The sequence below is a fragment of the Ciconia boyciana genome, chromosome 2 (assembly GCF_034638445.1).
Source record: "Ciconia boyciana chromosome 2, ASM3463844v1, whole genome shotgun sequence".
NCBI classification, from domain to species: Eukaryota; Metazoa; Chordata; class Aves; order Ciconiiformes; family Ciconiidae; genus Ciconia; species Ciconia boyciana.
This window is the reverse complement of record NC_132935.1, coordinates 44584719-44603243: the sequence shown is the minus strand read 5'-3', so window position 1 is coordinate 44603243 and position 18525 is coordinate 44584719. Positions and strand designations below refer to the sequence as shown.

At 36.7% G+C, this 18525-nt stretch overlaps 1 protein-coding gene across 1 annotated transcript in view; it reads right to left on the bottom strand.

The window, feature by feature from the left end:
* Positions 1-222: 222 nt before the first annotated feature.
* The window catches only part of ALKAL1 (ALK and LTK ligand 1), a 36210-nt gene continuing 17907 nt past the window's right edge, over positions 223-18525 (bottom strand). Inside the window, exons 2-5 of the mRNA XM_072851272.1 lie at positions 8954-9007; positions 5710-5790; positions 3320-3396; positions 223-376 (exon numbers count right to left, since the gene is read on the bottom strand). Of these exons, the coding sequence (XP_072707373.1) occupies positions 3332-3396; positions 5710-5790; positions 8954-9007 (200 nt within the window). The 3' untranslated portion in view covers positions 223-376; positions 3320-3331. The remainder of the gene's footprint in view (positions 377-3319; positions 3397-5709; positions 5791-8953; positions 9008-18525) is intronic.

Sequence of the window (18525 nt, the reverse complement as noted above, 5' to 3'; positions counted from 1 at the left end):
ACTTCTGCATTTCAAGTTAGTGCAAATAATGAAAGTAAGAGCCTGAGCAGAATGATGTAAATACAATGGAACAAGAGAAACAGCAAAATTTTACCGACTCCCTGCATATGGTTATAACATTTAATCAGTATATCATTAGTATTCTTTATATACAATGTATTTAAATAATTGGCTTGTCTGAACTATAGGCAACAAATTTACAAATTAAAATAAAATAATGTTTCACACAAATATGGAATGTCCAACAAATATAGGAAAATAAAATGTATCTAGTAACAAAACATTGTAAATCAAAAAGGTAAAAGATGTCTTCTCTGTCTTGGAAGATTTCAAGGCACTTTCTTGGCAAATCAGAATTCTCTCCTTAGTAGAAAGTCTGCAAAAGAAAAGGACATGCCTTTTTATAACTAGTTTCAAAGCACAGACGCAGACTGCTTAGTATAATTCTGTTTATAAATCACAGTTTCCTGTGGATTGCATAAACCTCAAGATTAACTCCAGAATACCAGTGGGTCTTGCCCTCCTGTGAACACTAATGCGTTTTGCCGTGGCAAATCCCCAGCCTTGATGCTGAGAGATTTAACACATAGTGGTCCATGCTGCTGCATCTTAACAGGAAGTTTCCCATGCATAGAGTCATTTCTAGATTCTGGGTTTCATCAAATGTTTTACTTTCGTTTGCAAGGATCTGAATTAGGAAAACAAAAACAAAAACAAAACGCTAAAAGCCGTAACGGCGAGTAACCGCTACGAAGTGTGTGCTCTGGTACCCAGCTCCGGAGCCGCGCCGCCGCCCCTGCCAGCATCGCGGCAGCTCCCCGGGGCGCGGCGCCGAGCCCCCTCGGCGGCCCTCTCCATGGTGCTGAAACAGCCCGCGGCCGCTCCGCCTCAGCTCTCGCTACAGCTTGCGCTAGCAGCTCCCGTGGGAAGATTGGCTTTTCCCAGGAAAAACTTCATTTCGAAGAGAAAAAGACCACGTCTCCTTTTAGTAGCCGGGCACTTACAGGAGAGGGAGGAAAATATTCGCATAATAGCACTGCAGTTCTTTTTTATGAGGAAAATGCAGCCTATTTTAGTACACGCGGGAGAAACGCTGAAAAATTGTTGCCAAACCTTCGGTGGGAGAACCTCCTTCTTCAAGGCAACCGAGGATCTCCAAGACTCTCTCAGATGTTAAAGCAAAGGCAAATTCCCTTACAGTAAACACGAACTATGACCCTGTCCTCTCTAAGCTAGTGTGAGATGGTGAGGAAAACTGATCCTCTGTACCAAAAGATGGAGCAGAAGCAACCACAGAATCATGCTAGAAATGCAGTGTTATTGAGGGATGAACAGACATAAGTCCTGTGCTGCCCTGCCTACTTGGAGGGAATAGAGAGCGACTTCTGCCACCCTTCATCCTTCTCAGGAAAATGTTTGCATTCTAAGAAGATATTGGATATGAGTAAACGTGAAGACCTGAGCCTGTCTTATCTCTAGTGGAAACTAACCACTCTATCTACTTGGTGGAGGAAGAGGGTGAGGGAGCACAGAGGCAGCTGGGAAACATGCAGATCATAGCTCTACTTTTTCCTATAATGTTTTCTCTATTTTTAACAAAGTAGAGAGAAAGTCAGCCTAGATACAACTTTAAGTGAACACAGTGCACACGAGCTGCTAACATTGCTTACCATTTAGACCCTCCCTTCCCTAGATGTCATCTCTTTGAGTCTATTTTTGGCAGGCAAATTAGAACACCTGGATTTGCAAATCATAGCAACTTTTGATCCTTTTGTATTTTAAAGATGGAAATAGGATGAGACAGATGCTTCTGTACTGTGGATATGGAGGCAGATCTTTGACTCATCCTCTTGAAAGAAAAGGAAAAAAAAAAGTATTGGAACACCCAGAAATCTTTCTGGAAGCCCTGAGCCATGAACCCAGAGGTGTAAAGGGATACAGATGAGGGAAAAACACAGACTAAATAGGTGAAAGTGCAGAAAATGAGAGTGCCGAGATGTTTTAGAAAGCTGAAATTTGAAAGAAAACACTAACAAACAAACAGGAATTTAGGTACCTGAAAAAAAAAATTATTAAAAAAAAAGGGGGCATTCAGAAAAGGATTCCTGCCCTTAGTCATGAAAAGGAGATCCTGGCAAAGTAATGGGATCCCTAGTCAGTCTCTGGTTCAGTGCCCCTGATGTATTCAAAACCATCTGCAAGACCTGGAAGGCAAGAGGCCAAACAGACTGCAAATAGTTAAGAAAAGAAAAGAAAAAGAGAAAGAAATGTTGCATTTCTTCTCAGCACTGAAATATTGCCATATTCTTCAAAGCATTTTCTCACAGCCACCAAAATAAATCCCACCTCCACTTGGAAATCGAATCAGCTAACACTGACTCACATCCTACTCTTCCTTTCTTATTCTTGATTAGTATGAATTGAAGTCTTGATGCAGGAAGAAGTGACAAACGCAACTCCCCCAAACTCCAAGCTTGCAGTATTTGTCAGGAGGAGGTGGTGAAAGGAAACCATCTTTGAAGAAATTTAAATAAATTAAGTTCACTGATTTTATATATTTTATTGGTCAATAATAACCAGTGCAGTTTTTCAAATTACTGTTGGAAGTGTAACCATCTTACTGATATTCAAACAACTGGAGAAAACAGCTCACTTGAAGATGTTCCTTTTATCAGTGACAATGCTGTTTAACTAACACATTTAACATAATTAACACATTTAACATGCTATTCATAAACAAGAATGGACTGGTTCCTTCCACAGCCTGTTACTTGAAGCCTTTAGCTTTGTTACATCTTTAGGGTCAGTTTACTTCCATCACCTAACTTTAGAGAAATTCTCAGGAGACAATCTGGGAATGAAAAGTGGTCACAAAGATTAATAAAGTGACAGGGTATCTATGCAAATTTCATTGGCAGACCTGAGACCAAGACATTCTGCTTCTTCCATGGATTAACAACAAAGCCCTCTTCTGAAAGGCCTGAAATGAATGTGTTGATGAAGTCCTCATGTTCTTCTTTCACCGGCCAGACTCCTTCTTAAAATTTTGAACAATAAGAGGTCACCCAGTGCATAATTATGGACTATGGTGCCACAAGTGACTTGTAGGAAATTACAGTGGGGCCTATCAGAGCTATCTGTGCTTCTCTGTATTTCCATGAGGAACCAGTCAGTCCTTACAGCAATGACAGAGCTGCATGTTGATGTACTCTGTTAATACTACATTTCTGTATGCACACCTGATAACAAGGTGCAAATGTGAAGTGAATCACTAGACCATTCAACAAATAAGAAAATGAGTGGGAAAAATGATACTTACATAGCAAACATCCTAGGACTGTGTACACAAAGGGCTCATTGCTAATCTCGTTAGCAACCTTGCACACCTTTTATAATCTATAAAACAAAATTACCCATAGCAATAATGAATCTCAGTTGGCAGATACTCTCAAAAAACTGCATAAAATTAAATGTAGAATTTGTACTAGAATTTCAGACACTCTACACAGTCAAACCATTCTCTGATGAAAATTCATGAAATTATGTGTGCAAGATGCAAAATTAGATTGTACCTTATCCTACCCAGGGTTCCAGAGGAAATGTAGTGATGGTAGCAACTAATTTTCTACCAGGTAGTTTCCTCCTGAGATGTAGAAGACCAGGTTCAACTCCCAACTTGACTTGAAGGAATTTAACTCATTAACTGGGAGACTATTCTAACCAGCAGACTATGAGGTAGTTTGAGGTCAGGCTCTTTCAAACTTTTTATTGTTCCACTTAGTATTAACATTGATGGAAATCCATATTTTCCATGTCTAAGTACATCTCCTAATCATCAGACTAGAGATACTAGTGTCCCACTTGCTCTCTTTCTCTCTGGTGTCCTTGGTTCAAATGACCACTTGGTTCAAGTGGCCCCTGCCACCCTTTCTGATTGAAAGACCTAACTATTTGGTAACAAGAAATACGTAGGTGTAATTTTCTTCTCTTGCTTGATAAGTATTTTAATAAAACTTAATAGAAATTGTGCCAAACAGCAAGAGACTGAATCCTAACCTGGGTTCAGTTCTTCAGGGAATGTCTGTACAGAATATAACCATGTCAGCAGGAGAGGAAGTAACTCAACCTCAGACATCCTATGGTAGCTAAGGTGCCCCAGAAAGAAAATATCAAACCCCGCTAAAGAGATAGGAAAAGATCCTGGCTATGATCAGCCTTGATAGCTATTCTAAACCCTGAGTGCTGGATAAGGCGGAGACAGTTCTGAGGATTTAGCTCTCCTTTTTAGATCAACAGAACATTTCAGTTTGAATGAAACCCATTGTCTGCTTTGGGTTTGGTTGACGTAAAGGAGAAAAAAAAACCTGCTTTGGTTTTAATCGCATTTTTTATTTTACATTTTGTTTTGATAGTTGAACTTAAAAAACAGTACTTCACACAGTCCTAACCATAATCTTGTTTTTAAATTTAGAGAAAAGCTGTTTAATTAGAAGAGAAATATTATGACTGTGTTTCTTCATAAAGTGAAGCACTCAGGCAATACAGGGGGGTCCAAATAATATTCATATACTCTGGATCCATGTATCAAGGCATGCAATATGCAACATGCATGGTATGCAGCATGTAATAGATATATGTCTAGCCTACTCATATGTCTACTTACAAAGCTATATGTACATCTTTTGGGGATCAGCCATGGATTTCTATATTCCAACTTCTGATCAGTGTAAGGGTGGATGGAGATGAGGGCTGCTCCAACCCCTTTCGAAAGCCAGATCCTCTGAGGTGCTGAGCTTTGGTGAGAGAGCATCTCAGCTGCTCACAAAAAGTGCTTATCATCTTTCTAAGTGATGCAGACAAGAAGTGTCATTTTTTCATGTCAAATCCTGAAAAATTTCCAAAGCACCCCGGTCCATAGTTTGTGCTTACACATCACTAATGAAATTCACCTTTTCTAATTAAATGGTATTGCTTATTTTCCACTCACTTTATTTGAATTTTCCATTGCACTAGAGAATGCTGAGGTAACTTATTTTTAAGGAATTTCCATTTTGATTGGGATTTTTTGTTTGTTTGTTTTGTTTGTTTTATCCATTTAATAAAATCTTAGGACAGTTTTATTTTTCAATCTCTGACAATTACATTCAGGCTGTGTTAAAGCAAAACTTCTGTGGATCTCATACTGGAATATTTTTTGATAAGAACTGCACGTACCAATAACAGAAATGATGAATTAATTGATTTTATGTTCTTTAACAATGGGCATATAATAGAAAATTATCATCATAAAATGAAATATATTAAAAAACCAAGATATAACCATACTATTGAGTGTTAAGAGAACATAGAGAATGATTCAGGTTTTATCTTATTGCACAAGTGAATAAGCAAAGGTAAAGGGAGCAGTAAGGAGAATATGGCTTCATATCTGCCCTCCGCATAGGCATGCTGACTGGTTTTTCAGAGTGTAGTTTTCATTTATTTTAGTCTCACTTTGAAGGAACTCCATTATACACAGCTGACTGCAAGTGAATTAATAGAAAGTCTTTGTATATATTAGAAGACTTTGGGTATATTTTGTAGTATAGTGCTAAAATAAAGAGCAACAGTTACAAAAGGACCAGCCCATCAAACACTTAGTAGGAAAAGTAGGTTGCTTTTAAACAAGTATCACAGCTAGCATTATAAGGTACTATAATTACTACTTACAGGCTGGCGTTGAGCAGTCCCTTGTGTTGTGATATAGTCGATGAAAGTGCTTGCTACACTCTGATGAAAATGTGACTGGCCCTGTTTGAAAGTAAGCAGGAGTTAACCGCATGCTTTCAATGTCACTGCTTTGCAGCTTCAATGAATAACAGCAACACATAGAATTAAGTTCAATTTTTTTTGGCTAAAATTACATTTAGTCTTTTACTACACTTTAAACAATTTTGATGCAACACAAGTACAACAATGCTACTGAAATAACAGAAAGAATTACTATTGCTACATTATTACGCTCACAATCTGAATAACAGAAAAATGGCTCTTGGAAATGACAGACTGGCTTAGCCTTGAAATTCCAGTAATTCAAAATTAACAGTAAAATTTCTTATATGGTGAAAATAGAATGGTGCAACTGCAACAGAATTTAGTTTGCTCAGTAGTCGTCAGTAGTCTAATGTAGAAGGAATAGTGTAGATGGAATGCGGACATAATATTTCTAAAGATAAATAAAAGCAACATTTTAAGCAATTATGAGTTTCTAAGCCCTGGAAAGATGAAGTAATTTCATGTACTAATGCTTCTAATTTGCACATAGATGGTTTATGAATTTCTTAATATACAATGTGGGTGTTGAGGAAAAAAATGACAGCTGAATAACATCTAGGAACCTGATATCCTGTTAAATTAGTTCTAGCACGAAAGGGTGAAGACATGCAGAGGGCAGCATGTTTTTCAACATCTGGGCGAGGCAAATCGCTCTGTGCCCAGGGTGTGGTGTGCTGTGTCTTTGTTCTTCCAGCCTGTGCTCCCTTCTCTGGATATACAGTGTCATCTGCCTGCATTAATGTTTGATAAGAATATATAGCTACTGGTCTCGAAAACATGGCTCAAAGGTAACAAGTTGCCGAAGAGACCTTCCATAATTGCTGATGGCCCCGAGAAGGTATTAGTGATGGCATCCAAGTTGAAAAGGAGAGCAAAAATGTAATATTTGCATCATGTAACCTGCTTAGCAATATTACCACTGACAGCTGGGGACAAGTTTCCTGTGATTTGGACAGAAAACAGTGACATAAATTGACACTGACTGAACAAGACTAAATTTAACTTGCACCCTCTAAATTCAGTACAAATAGGAACGCTGAATAAGAATAGCTTGTTTCAAGCAATGCTACAAAAGGATCCATATGAAGCATGCTGTGTTGACTAACTTTCCTATCAGAGGAAGATAGCAAGCATTTAAGGGCAAAAATTATTTATTTCACAACCTGAAAGGTAGTTTATCAGCCTGGTAAAACATACCAAGCCAATTCTTTCTAGACAGTGGAGCCAAACTACCAAAAGCTTGAGAGAAGATTTCTCTCTATGACAGTTAACATGCTTGAACATTAGATATATTTTACAGTAATATGTGGATTTCACGAGATTTTTCAGCCACAAATAAGCTTTCCAACAAACCAATAAAGCAGCCTTTGCCACTTGGAACTGGAAGATTGTTGCCATTTCTTATCTGAGTGAGTAATTAGGCTCAAGAGAAAGTAAGTAATTTGAAATTATCCAAGATATATGGCGATAACATCAGTTTTTGTCACTAAATAAATTCCATGTGCCTTCAGTTAATATATGGTTTTCTAGCACTCCTCCTTGCCATCAAAAATAGGCCGTTAATTTTATTTGTGCCTTACAGAGCACTCTGTGTCAGCTGGCTTTTCAAGCTGAATTGATAGATAACTTCATGACTCACAAGATTATTTATGATTTTTCCTGTAGTCGAGGACTGTTACATATGGTTCTTATTTGGCTTTAAAATGTGTCTACTGTTCTTGGCATACTAGAAGTGTACAATAATTTTCTTAACCCTGAAACTGTAAAGATAATGGACTGCAAAGATAATGTTGATTTCTCCTTCTCTTTTTCACAACTTCATTAGTTTAGGATGTTCTAACTCTTAAACTGGTAAGGACTATATCTGAACAGTTTACTTAACTAAGTTGACAGAAAAAGGATTATGATTTGAACAGAATCAAGAAAAAGTTAGGCTATATTTTAAGAAAACACCTACCAATTACAGGACCTAATAAAGCTGTGGAAAAGAAAAAAACAGGCAGAAAAACCCATCACTGAAGATCTTAAGAGCATAATTTAGAAAAAAAAGAAAAAAGATGTAGGCAGAAATTCTGAGCCAACAAAGAAATAAACTTCAACTTGCTTTCCTTATTCATTCCAGCTAATGTTAGTCAAATAAGTTCAGCAATTTTGATGGCAACTACTCATGCAGAAAAGGAATATTAATTTAATGAATGGCTCCAGAAATAGGCCTTCAAGTATTTTTTGCTCTTTTTCTTTTCTATGATTTAGTATTCTAAAAATACCTTCTGTAAAACTCATGGTTGTTCTTCACTCTTGTTTTATTTCCATTTCTCTTTTTCATGCTCCAACTGCCAACTATTTGTCTACTTTTTAGTTTCGCTAATCCCAATAACATTGAAAATCACCAACAGATTTGCAGTGTCATATTCTGAGACTTTCACTTTTCTGAATTACAGAACATTTGGAACTGGACAGTAAAGAATCAGTGCAAGCATCTTGCTGTTGGCAACTCTTTTTGCATATATTCAGAGGGTACAGTATTTTTCCCAGTAGTTACAAAACAGAGTCCCAAAGGTAAGTGCATTATATAACTCCACCTCAGCTTTCAAGTAAGTACTTGACTGTAATCATAATAAACTTTCATATTTGAAATAGCAAATTATTTTTCAGTTTCATTTACACTGATTTAATTCTTCCTTGTTCTATTTGTTTCCCTTGTTAAAATAAGCATCCATATGTATACAACATAAGACAGAAGACAAAAAGTCTTTCCCTGATATAGTGAAAACTTACATGGCCACATAGGTCTGTTTCTGAAAGATATGTGCAGTCCAATGAGAAGTTTTTAAATTAGTGAACTGGAAAATAAATATGGCAAGCAACAACAAGATGATAAAAATTAAACAATAAGTTTTAAATAATGTTTTAACTTACCATGTTTTGAAAGTTATTTTAGGCTAGATTATTAGCCTAACAAAGAGAGACTTAAACCTCAACACAGAGTTCTTTAAAAATTTCTAGTCCTAAAAAAATACAAATTTAATTTCACAAATGTTAAACTTGGTGCAGAACCTCAAAAAAGCTAATGGTGTGACTTTTGTGGCTACTTAGAATATGCATATGTAGGAAAATTAAGAGCAAGCAGCTGCCTTACCTGTAAAATGTTTTATGAACTTGTCTTTTAGACTGGAATCTCTTGGAAAAATTTCTAAGGAGAAAAGAAAAAAAATTTATCTATGTAGTACAGGAATTACAATAAAAGCTCTGAAAGCATAATATGCCAAGATGTCTGCTGTAAAGAGACCAGATAGCTTCCCAAATTAACTATGAAATTAATTTTCATAGTTTTGTGTGTGTGTGTGTGAGTGTATGTGTGTGTGTAAACAACATTGTGAAATGTTTCAGGTAATTCACAGGTGAATACCAATTGGTCATCCTACAACACACGCTATCAGATTTTCTGACAATCATTTCTGCACATCTTAGGTCTGAGTTGGGCTATAATTTTAGAAAGACTATAAATAATATAAATATGTTATCACGTTATGACAAGTATTTGAGTACCTGAACAAATTATGTAAAATACCTAGATAAATACAAACCAAATACCTGTTTGAAATAACAAGGATTTGAAAAAACAAGTACCTGAAGAAAAAAGTCTCCTACAGATCACCTAAGACAGATAAGGGCCATGCATATTTGCATGGGCCATTGCACTATTAGTCAAAAATAGCACTCCTCTCCTGTGAAAACTGCTGTGAATTTTAAAATATTCCCTTTCCATATACGGTATTTTTTCCAAAAAGTACAAGAGAAAGTAGAAGTCTCAGAACAGCCAAAGGAATCAGGCAGAACAGAAATTGGAGCTAACACAAAAACTATACTCGCTATTTTTTTTTGCAGTGGGATACTGCCTCTGGCTTATAGCAGAAACTTTTAATGCAAGTAAATATTCTCAGAACTAGTACCCTTCCCCTCAGTCTCATCAATTTTCCACAGAAAAACTGTATTAAAAAATTCTTAGGTATCTGCAGTTATTACTGCAGACAGTAACTATATAACAGCTGCATGGTATGTTAAATTCAAAAGAAATACCTTTCTTAGCACTAATAGAAGGAACATGATTAATTCTCAGCATTAGGACCTGCAGCTAAGCATGCTTATTCACTAAAAATATTTCCTTACAACTTAGGTCATTTTAAATCTTTGTATTCTCCTACATTTTTTTTCTCAATTCCTAGTCTGAATTAGCATTTCACTCAGAAGAGAGCAAGTTTCCTTTCATACTATAGGAAAATGTTGGTTATCTGCCAAAATAAATTCTTACCACTGGCTTTAGGCAGTTTCTCAGAGGTCACATGAGTGTATTTTTAGGCTGGGATTTTAAGCTAAAATGCCCAAGTCTTACTGCAACTCAGCAATATTAGGGGACCTAATTTACTTAAGATTCCTCAAAAATCTCTGTTTTAACTGATATAAACTTAATTTGTTTCCTTGTTGCAAATGAAATATCACCCCTTCTACATTAAACTTAGAATTTTACTGACATGAAATGTCAGGTAGTTTAAAATTACACAGAATGAAGCACATGAAAAGGCAAAATAGTGAAACACTGTGGGTGACTTTTCAATGGGATGCCTCAAGTGGACCCGTACTGACAAATAACCAAAGCCTGGTGAAAGTTGGGCTAGGAACAGGCCATTCTTGCTCTGACAAAGAACATTTAGACCCAAGTCCTTTTGAAGTCTCTAGTATTTGTTATGGGAACAGTAACTGCCTTTTGCCCCAGAAAATTATTTAGGAAAAGTCTGTAATACAGTATACAGCCAAAACCCCACCCCTAAATGCACAGAAGGTAAAACAGGATAAAGGATTTAATGCTCAGGCAAGGAGCTAGGCATTGCAAGCATAAAATTGCAGCTGTAGCTGTGTCGGTAAGCCTGAGAAGGAACGCTGCAGGGTCTGCTTCCCACGAGTAACGTACATCAGCCCAAGGTTCACACCAGCCCAGCTATGCCTGTCCCAATAGGGAAAACTAGGTCAGTCGTGTGTTGGAAAGTGGCTGAATGATATTGACTGCGTGCCTGCTCCTCCCCTGCTGCGGCTGCCATCCCTCCAGGCAGCAATCAGCTTTTCAACATGTGCCCATGTTTCAGCTTTCTTCGAGTGTTCGTTTTCTTAATAGTACAGTACATTTGCTTGGTAAAACACAATCAGTGAGCCCCTAGCCCTCCACAAAGACATCCTAAGCTCATTTGTATAAAAATCACGGGCAGCACAGGTTACTGGAACACTTCTGTCCGCTGGCTCTAATGGCAGGGGCAACTCTGCCTGAACTATGAATTGCCCAACACACACACAGTCATTTTCTTCCATCTTCCAGCAGCATACCCAAGCCCTCCTATCTGTACACAACTGAGGCTGAGGTCTCAAAGGACTTAGTATTTCAATCAAACTGATGAAAATCTTTTTTGAATAGAATATGTATCACTGACTCCCAACCAGATCACACTGCAGCCAGAAGCAGGATCCCAACTCCATATAGGATGCTTTTATAAGGCAGTGAAAAATCATCATGACAAAACCTTTATGCTAGCTTTTCCTGGCTTCTAACAAGCTCTTAGTTGCTCCAGTCATATTTCACGTGGCATCTATCACCTATTAAGACAGAGCTTGATATCCATTCCCACAATGTACACTCACAATCTCACCATGCAAGTTAAATTCCTTTGACATATTAATTTCACAAAAGAAAAGCAGAAACACGAATATAATAAGATAGATTGGCAAAGCATTACTAAAATCAAAACACTTGAAAGTCACACTGGGCAAAAATAAAAAAGACACAGGAAAATGAATGAATAAAATGCTTTAAGTGTGAAATCCACATGAACAGGAAATATTGAGTGGAGAGAGTTTACTCAATCCATTCTTGCCTCAAGACAATGTTACTCAATCTAGTACAATACAGCCAGTATATATCCCATGGGATATAGTAACTGATTGTTTTTAATCAGATGGGAGAATATTCGGACTGTGGCATTCTTGTGCCCAGGCTTACAAAACCTGCACTCCAGAGATTACCTCTGAGTTATAAGGCACTTGTGCTATTGACCCTGGCTTCATCCCGGGTATACTCGCAGTTTATAATCATAAATAATCTTAATTCAAGGATTTATTTCTTATTTACATTAGGACCTCTATGGGTGTCCTTAGATAATTACTTATCTGGGGCAAAATGCTGCCCATCCTACACCCCTTCCACAGACAGCAATGGCCATGGACAACTATTAAATGGTGCTAGGACAGATCTGCTACTGGATCTGCTGTCTAAAATACTAAGAATATTTATGGCAAAAATCTAGGGACAAGACAAATTTAGAGGGTTTTCCAGCTCTGCTTCACAGGTTAAGTTTGGTTAAGTTTGAATGGTTAAGTTTATACTGCAAATGTGGTTCTAAACCATCCATACTGTTAATTTTCTCAAGTTGTGACACTTCACAGAAGGTCTCATGGCTTCAGGTAAAAGATGACTACATCTGCCTGAGTTTTATCCCATGCTGGGATAAATGGGATGATGGGGGAGAGCTAGCAAGGTCTGAGCTAAGAAGCAGTGAGCAACAAGCTGCTCCAGCTCCCCACTCTTTCATTTTGTTGTAAACTTTCCAAAGTTGATTTAAACCACTGTTGTTAAGCTAATTCCCTAGAAAACTATTCTGTGCAATTTTCAGTTGTTATTCAGCACCTGGTAGCTGACATCACTGTTTAATTTTTCACTAATTGGAACATGATTACAGGGAGGTAGAAAACTAAATAAGCCACAGCCCTGGGCTCAAGCATATGCTTAACCTGCAACATAAGACAGTTTCTTCACCTTGGATCAGGCTTTTCACCTTTCTGTGCCTTCGGTCTCTCTGTGTTTTGTCGGTTCAGACTGCAAAGCTGTGACAGCAGGTGCTGATTTTTACCCTGTGTTTGCACTGTCTCCAGCAGCATGTCACCATAATCATGCCTGGAAAATTCAGGTCCTGCTGTAGTAGAAATAACAAGAAGAGCTGTGCTCACAGCACTGAAATAAGCCAAATCCATGCAACAGTTTGTTGGCTTGGGGCACAAAAACTCCACATCCTCAGGTGGTATCACCTTGGCAGAAAAAATCAAGATCTCAATTTGTTTATGCTCCCCACAGGCAGCCTTTGCTTATTTTTAGCTTATTAAGAGAAGCAGTGTAAATCAGACAGCAAAAATTACTCCAGATCTTGCCCTAGTCCAGGTCTACACCAGGAGGATCTACAGTGTCTCACTGCAGGCTGTACTATAGGCAAGCGCAGAAAATGTGAAGTAGCAAAGCTCAGGCTCTGCTTCATTGGCCAAGTCCTTTAATCTTTCTATGTAAGAAAAAAGGTCTTCATCAAGAATGATAATATTCTCCTATTGTAAGAATATTCATGCATTAAAAAAAAAAAAAAACAAAAGAATAAAATCCAAAGCAATTTTTCCTCAATTACTAAAAAAAAAAGAAAAAAATCAACTCTTAAACCATTTATGAAAAACTTCTCCATGGCAGGTAAATGTTTTAGGAAAACATAAGCATATCCAACAGAACATAAAACCAGAAATTACGTTAGCTATCACTATACCTTTGTCTGCCACCTAAATTATATTTGTCAGATTACATGCAGGTGCTAAAGTGCTCTCCACAACACACTTCAAGTACAGTATTTAAAGCTTGGCATCTTTATCCAGGTTTAATAATTATCTGTTTTCCAGAATATCCATTGTTAATTCAGAATATGCACTGTTATTTTGTACAACATTCCTTGAAATGACATGTCACATGATGGAATAACAGGCTTTTCTCATTTTTGTGTTGTTCTGCATTTCAAGAAGTTACTTAACAGAGTTAGGCAGTTGAAATGGTTATGACCTTACAGAAATTTTTTTCCAACATAATACATAGCCCAAGATATAGTCAATAGCTATGGTAATGCATCTTATTATATCATATAATGGTTTTATGACCCTGATCTGGTTTTTATTCATTCTGGTAAAGCCATTTTGAGTTAATGTAATTGTCTGTTCTTCAGAAAGGGCAATGCTTTAGAATTACCCTTCTTTCTTTGCTTTTTATTTGTTTTTCCTAGTCATATTTTCTTTTACTTTAGAATCCTTTTCAAGCCAAATTTATTTTAATACAAAGCAATACATTTCAGAAGATCTTGCATTACCAACCTTATAATCAATTTTTCCTAGTCTAATATAGATTAATCTAGATTTTGCACAACTATCACAATCATACAATCTTATGAAAAACTTAATTCCCACATATTTTGTTTAAAGTTGTAACTATGGCATTTAGAAAGCAAATATTTTATTTTGTATCTTCTTCTTTCTGTCCGTAAAATGTCAGAAGAAAACTGTCAGCAGTGAGATGCAGCTGACTCTTCTATTATAAACCCAGATGCAGGCTTCTAAAGGTGTTGTTTTTGCATGAAAATAGCATGTGATTATTTATTTATTTTTTTTAAAGATCATTTCGTGTTATGAACCTGCTTACAACACAGTATGTGTTAATAAAGTTTTAATTAAAAGTGACATTTAGAAGGACAAGACTCTCCAAAGCTTCAACTTAAACAAAGGCTGTATTTGTTCATAGTAGAGGAATAAATCTTGCAGTGGTTGAAATATCATGCTTCTACAAATATTGGAACACTGTCAGCAAAACTGTCTCGAGTACTTGTTAAAATAGACAAGTGCAATTTATTTGGAACTCCCCATTTATTAGAAACTCCCCATAGTGCCTAAAGATGGCAACCCTTGTCTACTGTGACAATACTACAAGGTGAAACACCAGTAGTAGTAGGTTTGCATATGTTCAGCAATGTCAAGATGGATTTAGTTCATGGAAAAATAAAATGTATGGTGATAAAAGTGATAGTAAAATCTTTCAAATGTAAATTCATCAAGAAATTGATAAGGTGTCAGAAGAATTTAAACAACAGAGATTAAAAGAGACAGGAAGAGAAAAATACCCAAGTAAAGTGATATACTAGAAACATGAGTGAATGGAATGACATTGCAATGCCAGGATGCAAGTACCCTCAGCATGATTGTCTTAAAAATACATTAAATGTTTACAAAAGCAGTGCTTTAAAAAAAAAACACAAAAAAGATATTCAGAAGCCTTAATGACCCAAACCATCCTTCCTCCATATGCCTTAATTTACATATGTAATGATTTCTACAAATGTTAGGAAGAGACGTACAGCCTCAGTTTTTTTTAACTGAGTTTTTTTTTTTAACTTAAAAAAAACCCATAACAAAACAAAAAAACCCCCAGGTTTTGCTCAAAATCAACAAATAAAATAGAAAACAGTGCAAAGATAAGGCATCCTAGTGGAGAAAAAAATGTTAACACTTGTATTGATAAGAGTACAGTGTGGTGTTGAGTAAAGCATACGTGTTTGACTACAGTGTCATACATGGGAATCACATGGTACCTTGTGAATATATGGATATGTATGGAAATACCTTGTGAATAAATGGAGCTTGAAGCATGCACCTAGAGATCTGACCCAGATATTCCTGCTAGACATAGACAGAAATATGTGGTCACCACTTTGGGCAGCTGTCACAGGGAGTCAATCCCGCTCCCTGGCTAGGGCATTTGCCACATGGCGGTTTCACGGTGCTCGGGAAAATGGCTCCTAACACAGCCCTCAGCAGCAGATAACATTAAGCAGAGTTGAATCAATTAACATCTACTTCTTTCTTCAGTACCCTGACCAATTAAAAGGTTTTAATTTCCTACTTTCATTATTATACTTTGGCTGTGACCAGATTGCGCAAAACTCTTACTTCTGGGCCCATGGCTGGACAAAGTTCTTACCTGCAAAACTGAGGATTTCCAGCAGCTTTGGCTATGCTGGAAATGCTATTTTTTTTCATGCTGCTATTCCATTGCTATCAGAATGGTATTACTTCTTGTTCTGCAAACAATAGCTATATTAATATAGATTGAAATGTTTCTCTGGCTACTCTGTCAGATACAAAAGAGAAACAGAGTATGCAGTTCTATGCTGAAAATGTGTGACATTTGTATTCCCTACTCAGGGACCACCAATTGATTCTGGGGTCTGTCCAAGAGTGCTCGAAATCCTTAGGACAAATTTGTGGTTGTGTTACAACTCAGTTCACAGACTGATATATTTAATGCATTTTCTATTGCAGTTTCCCATAGGGAGGCAAGAAAAAACATTGCTTTGTGCAACAGAGAGCAACTCCTTCCATCATTACCAATCATAAATCATTAAACATTTTCTATTATTTGTGTTAGAAATAACTGCCATATGAGAAAATATCTACTTAAATGATGTAATTTAATTCTCTTAGCCTCCTCATCTGTGGTTTCTACCACACAAACTATATTTCTGCTTTTGTTTTGTTCTTTTTCTTCCAGTTTTCCATAATTAAAAGCTTTATAATAATTTCTAATCATCTTAGTAATTTGTTTGCTTACACACACACACACCCGCTTTCCCCCAACAGATCTGCAATTCATTCCTTTAGACAAGGGAAAATATCTATTTCTGTGCACAGTATTCCGAGACGTCACTGTGTTACTACTTCTGTTAAGTAACACACACAGTTCCCACTTACTGAATACTTTTATTTTGAGACTTTGATGTGTACATACTAAGTTCCACGGGGCATAGATGGAAAATGAGTCAATGCTCCAGACAGATGCATTCCTTTCTTTATGTAATATCACTGTTTGAAACTCAAAACTTACCAGATTCTTCCAAGTGCTGTGTAATGAAGATTACAATAAATTAGCAAAATTTTTTGCATTTTCTATCAATGTCTACTCTAGCAGGTGAAAAATTATCTGGTATCTTATTCTTTTCTGAAAAACAGAGCCTCAAATAAACCCACAAAACAACACTGCTTGGATTCACAGAGTGTCTGCTCAAGAGAAAATCCTGAATCAATCTACAACTGCATACCACTGCCATCTACTGAATGTAGAATATGCCGAATGTACTTATGCACACCTTTCTGCTCTGAGAGCGGAGTTTACTAGGCTTCACATTTACTCCATCTAACAGGAGCCCTTTCAGTCTCACAATACAAAGTGTACTCTAGAACTTAAGAGATACAAATAGAGTGCAATTAAGAATTCATAATGAATAACTTGGTCAATTTATCTTCTGCTTCTCCAAGAGCAGACATAAACAGTATTTTAATCTCTTTAGATTTACTTGCTGTCCATAAAATCTTTGTTTGGTATTTCAACTTTATTTATAGAGAATATTTGGCATGCACATTGTGATATATGATTGTACCTCATTAGTCAAGTCCTAAAATGCTAGTTCTGCTCCCACATCAAATAAATGCTTCCATGCTTATTTACTTGTCCAGGTTTGAAACGGTGCTTCTAAGGATACTTAAACTAGTGACTGAATGTTTACTTTCCCTGATATTCATTCCAGTAATATTTTTCTGATGTGAGCATGGCAAATAATACTCCTTTGAAATGCTGAGTAATTGATATATCCTCAAATTCTCCCAACTTTAGTTATGAATACAGTATCTGGTGTTACATATATAAAATTAAAAGTCTCTACTCTGTAACATTCATCAGGAACTTGAGCAATAAAGTGGGCTGTGACATCAGTCAGTTTAGAAGTACTATGGTATGACCACAAAGAGAAAGCCTAACAGGGTCTGCTTTCGTTACAGCTGATAAAGTTTACCATGTCAGTCACCACTGGCAAGAGCACTACATTTAAAAAATCAGTGTAATTCTTAAATGTGCTAAAGATGAGCACAAAAGGAAGCACCAGCTTGTAAAATCTCAGTCTGGCATTTAGTCACAATTTCTATTTTTTTCCTCTCTTCCCTCTGCCAATCCATCACATGTAGTGCCAACCATTCATTCTTATCCCAGAGTCTCTACTCACCTATGTCATATCTCTCTTACTCACCCTTGTAAGCCTTATCTTCATCAGTTGTTCCCTTAAACCCAGGGAGATTAATATTCACAGGGCATTCACAAGGGACTAACTGCAATCTATTTTGCAATCTATTTTGGTTCCACCAAAATTGCAGTACTGCAAATGCTGAACATTTTAAAAAATACACAAAGTATTGTACAAAGGCATTCCTAAAACTGATGATAAAAACAGATAAGGACACCTTCTACAAACTGTAGTAAAGTGAGAAAATTAACACATTAAAAAACATATAAAGAGCAAAGGCATACTGCTTTCCTAATCCAGAATGCCTTGGTTTTGTCTGTAGAACTATATGTTTATATGTCCTCATAACATGTTTGATGGATTGACATCTGTGCACTACAGTTTGGTGTAGATTTGAAGTATTTCAAATTTCTAGTTTTTCCCCCTTTGTTTGGAATGGAATATTTTTTAAAAAAATTTTAAGATTTCTAAAAGTAGTCTTGAAATAGTTTGAAGTGCTGCCGTTTTAGAGTGACCAGGATCAAATTCCACTCTCGCTGGTGGCTGCATAGTCCCCCTCACTCATCAACACACCATTAATATAATTGCAAGGGAATTATGGAAGGGATTTTGGACTCAAATATTTTTCAGCTGTATTGTTATTACAGAGACCTTCAGGTGGATACCAAGAAAACAGATGACTAACTTTAGACACTTGATTTCAGTTGGATGTATAGCCTTTATTTGAGCAATGGGGCAGTAAGCT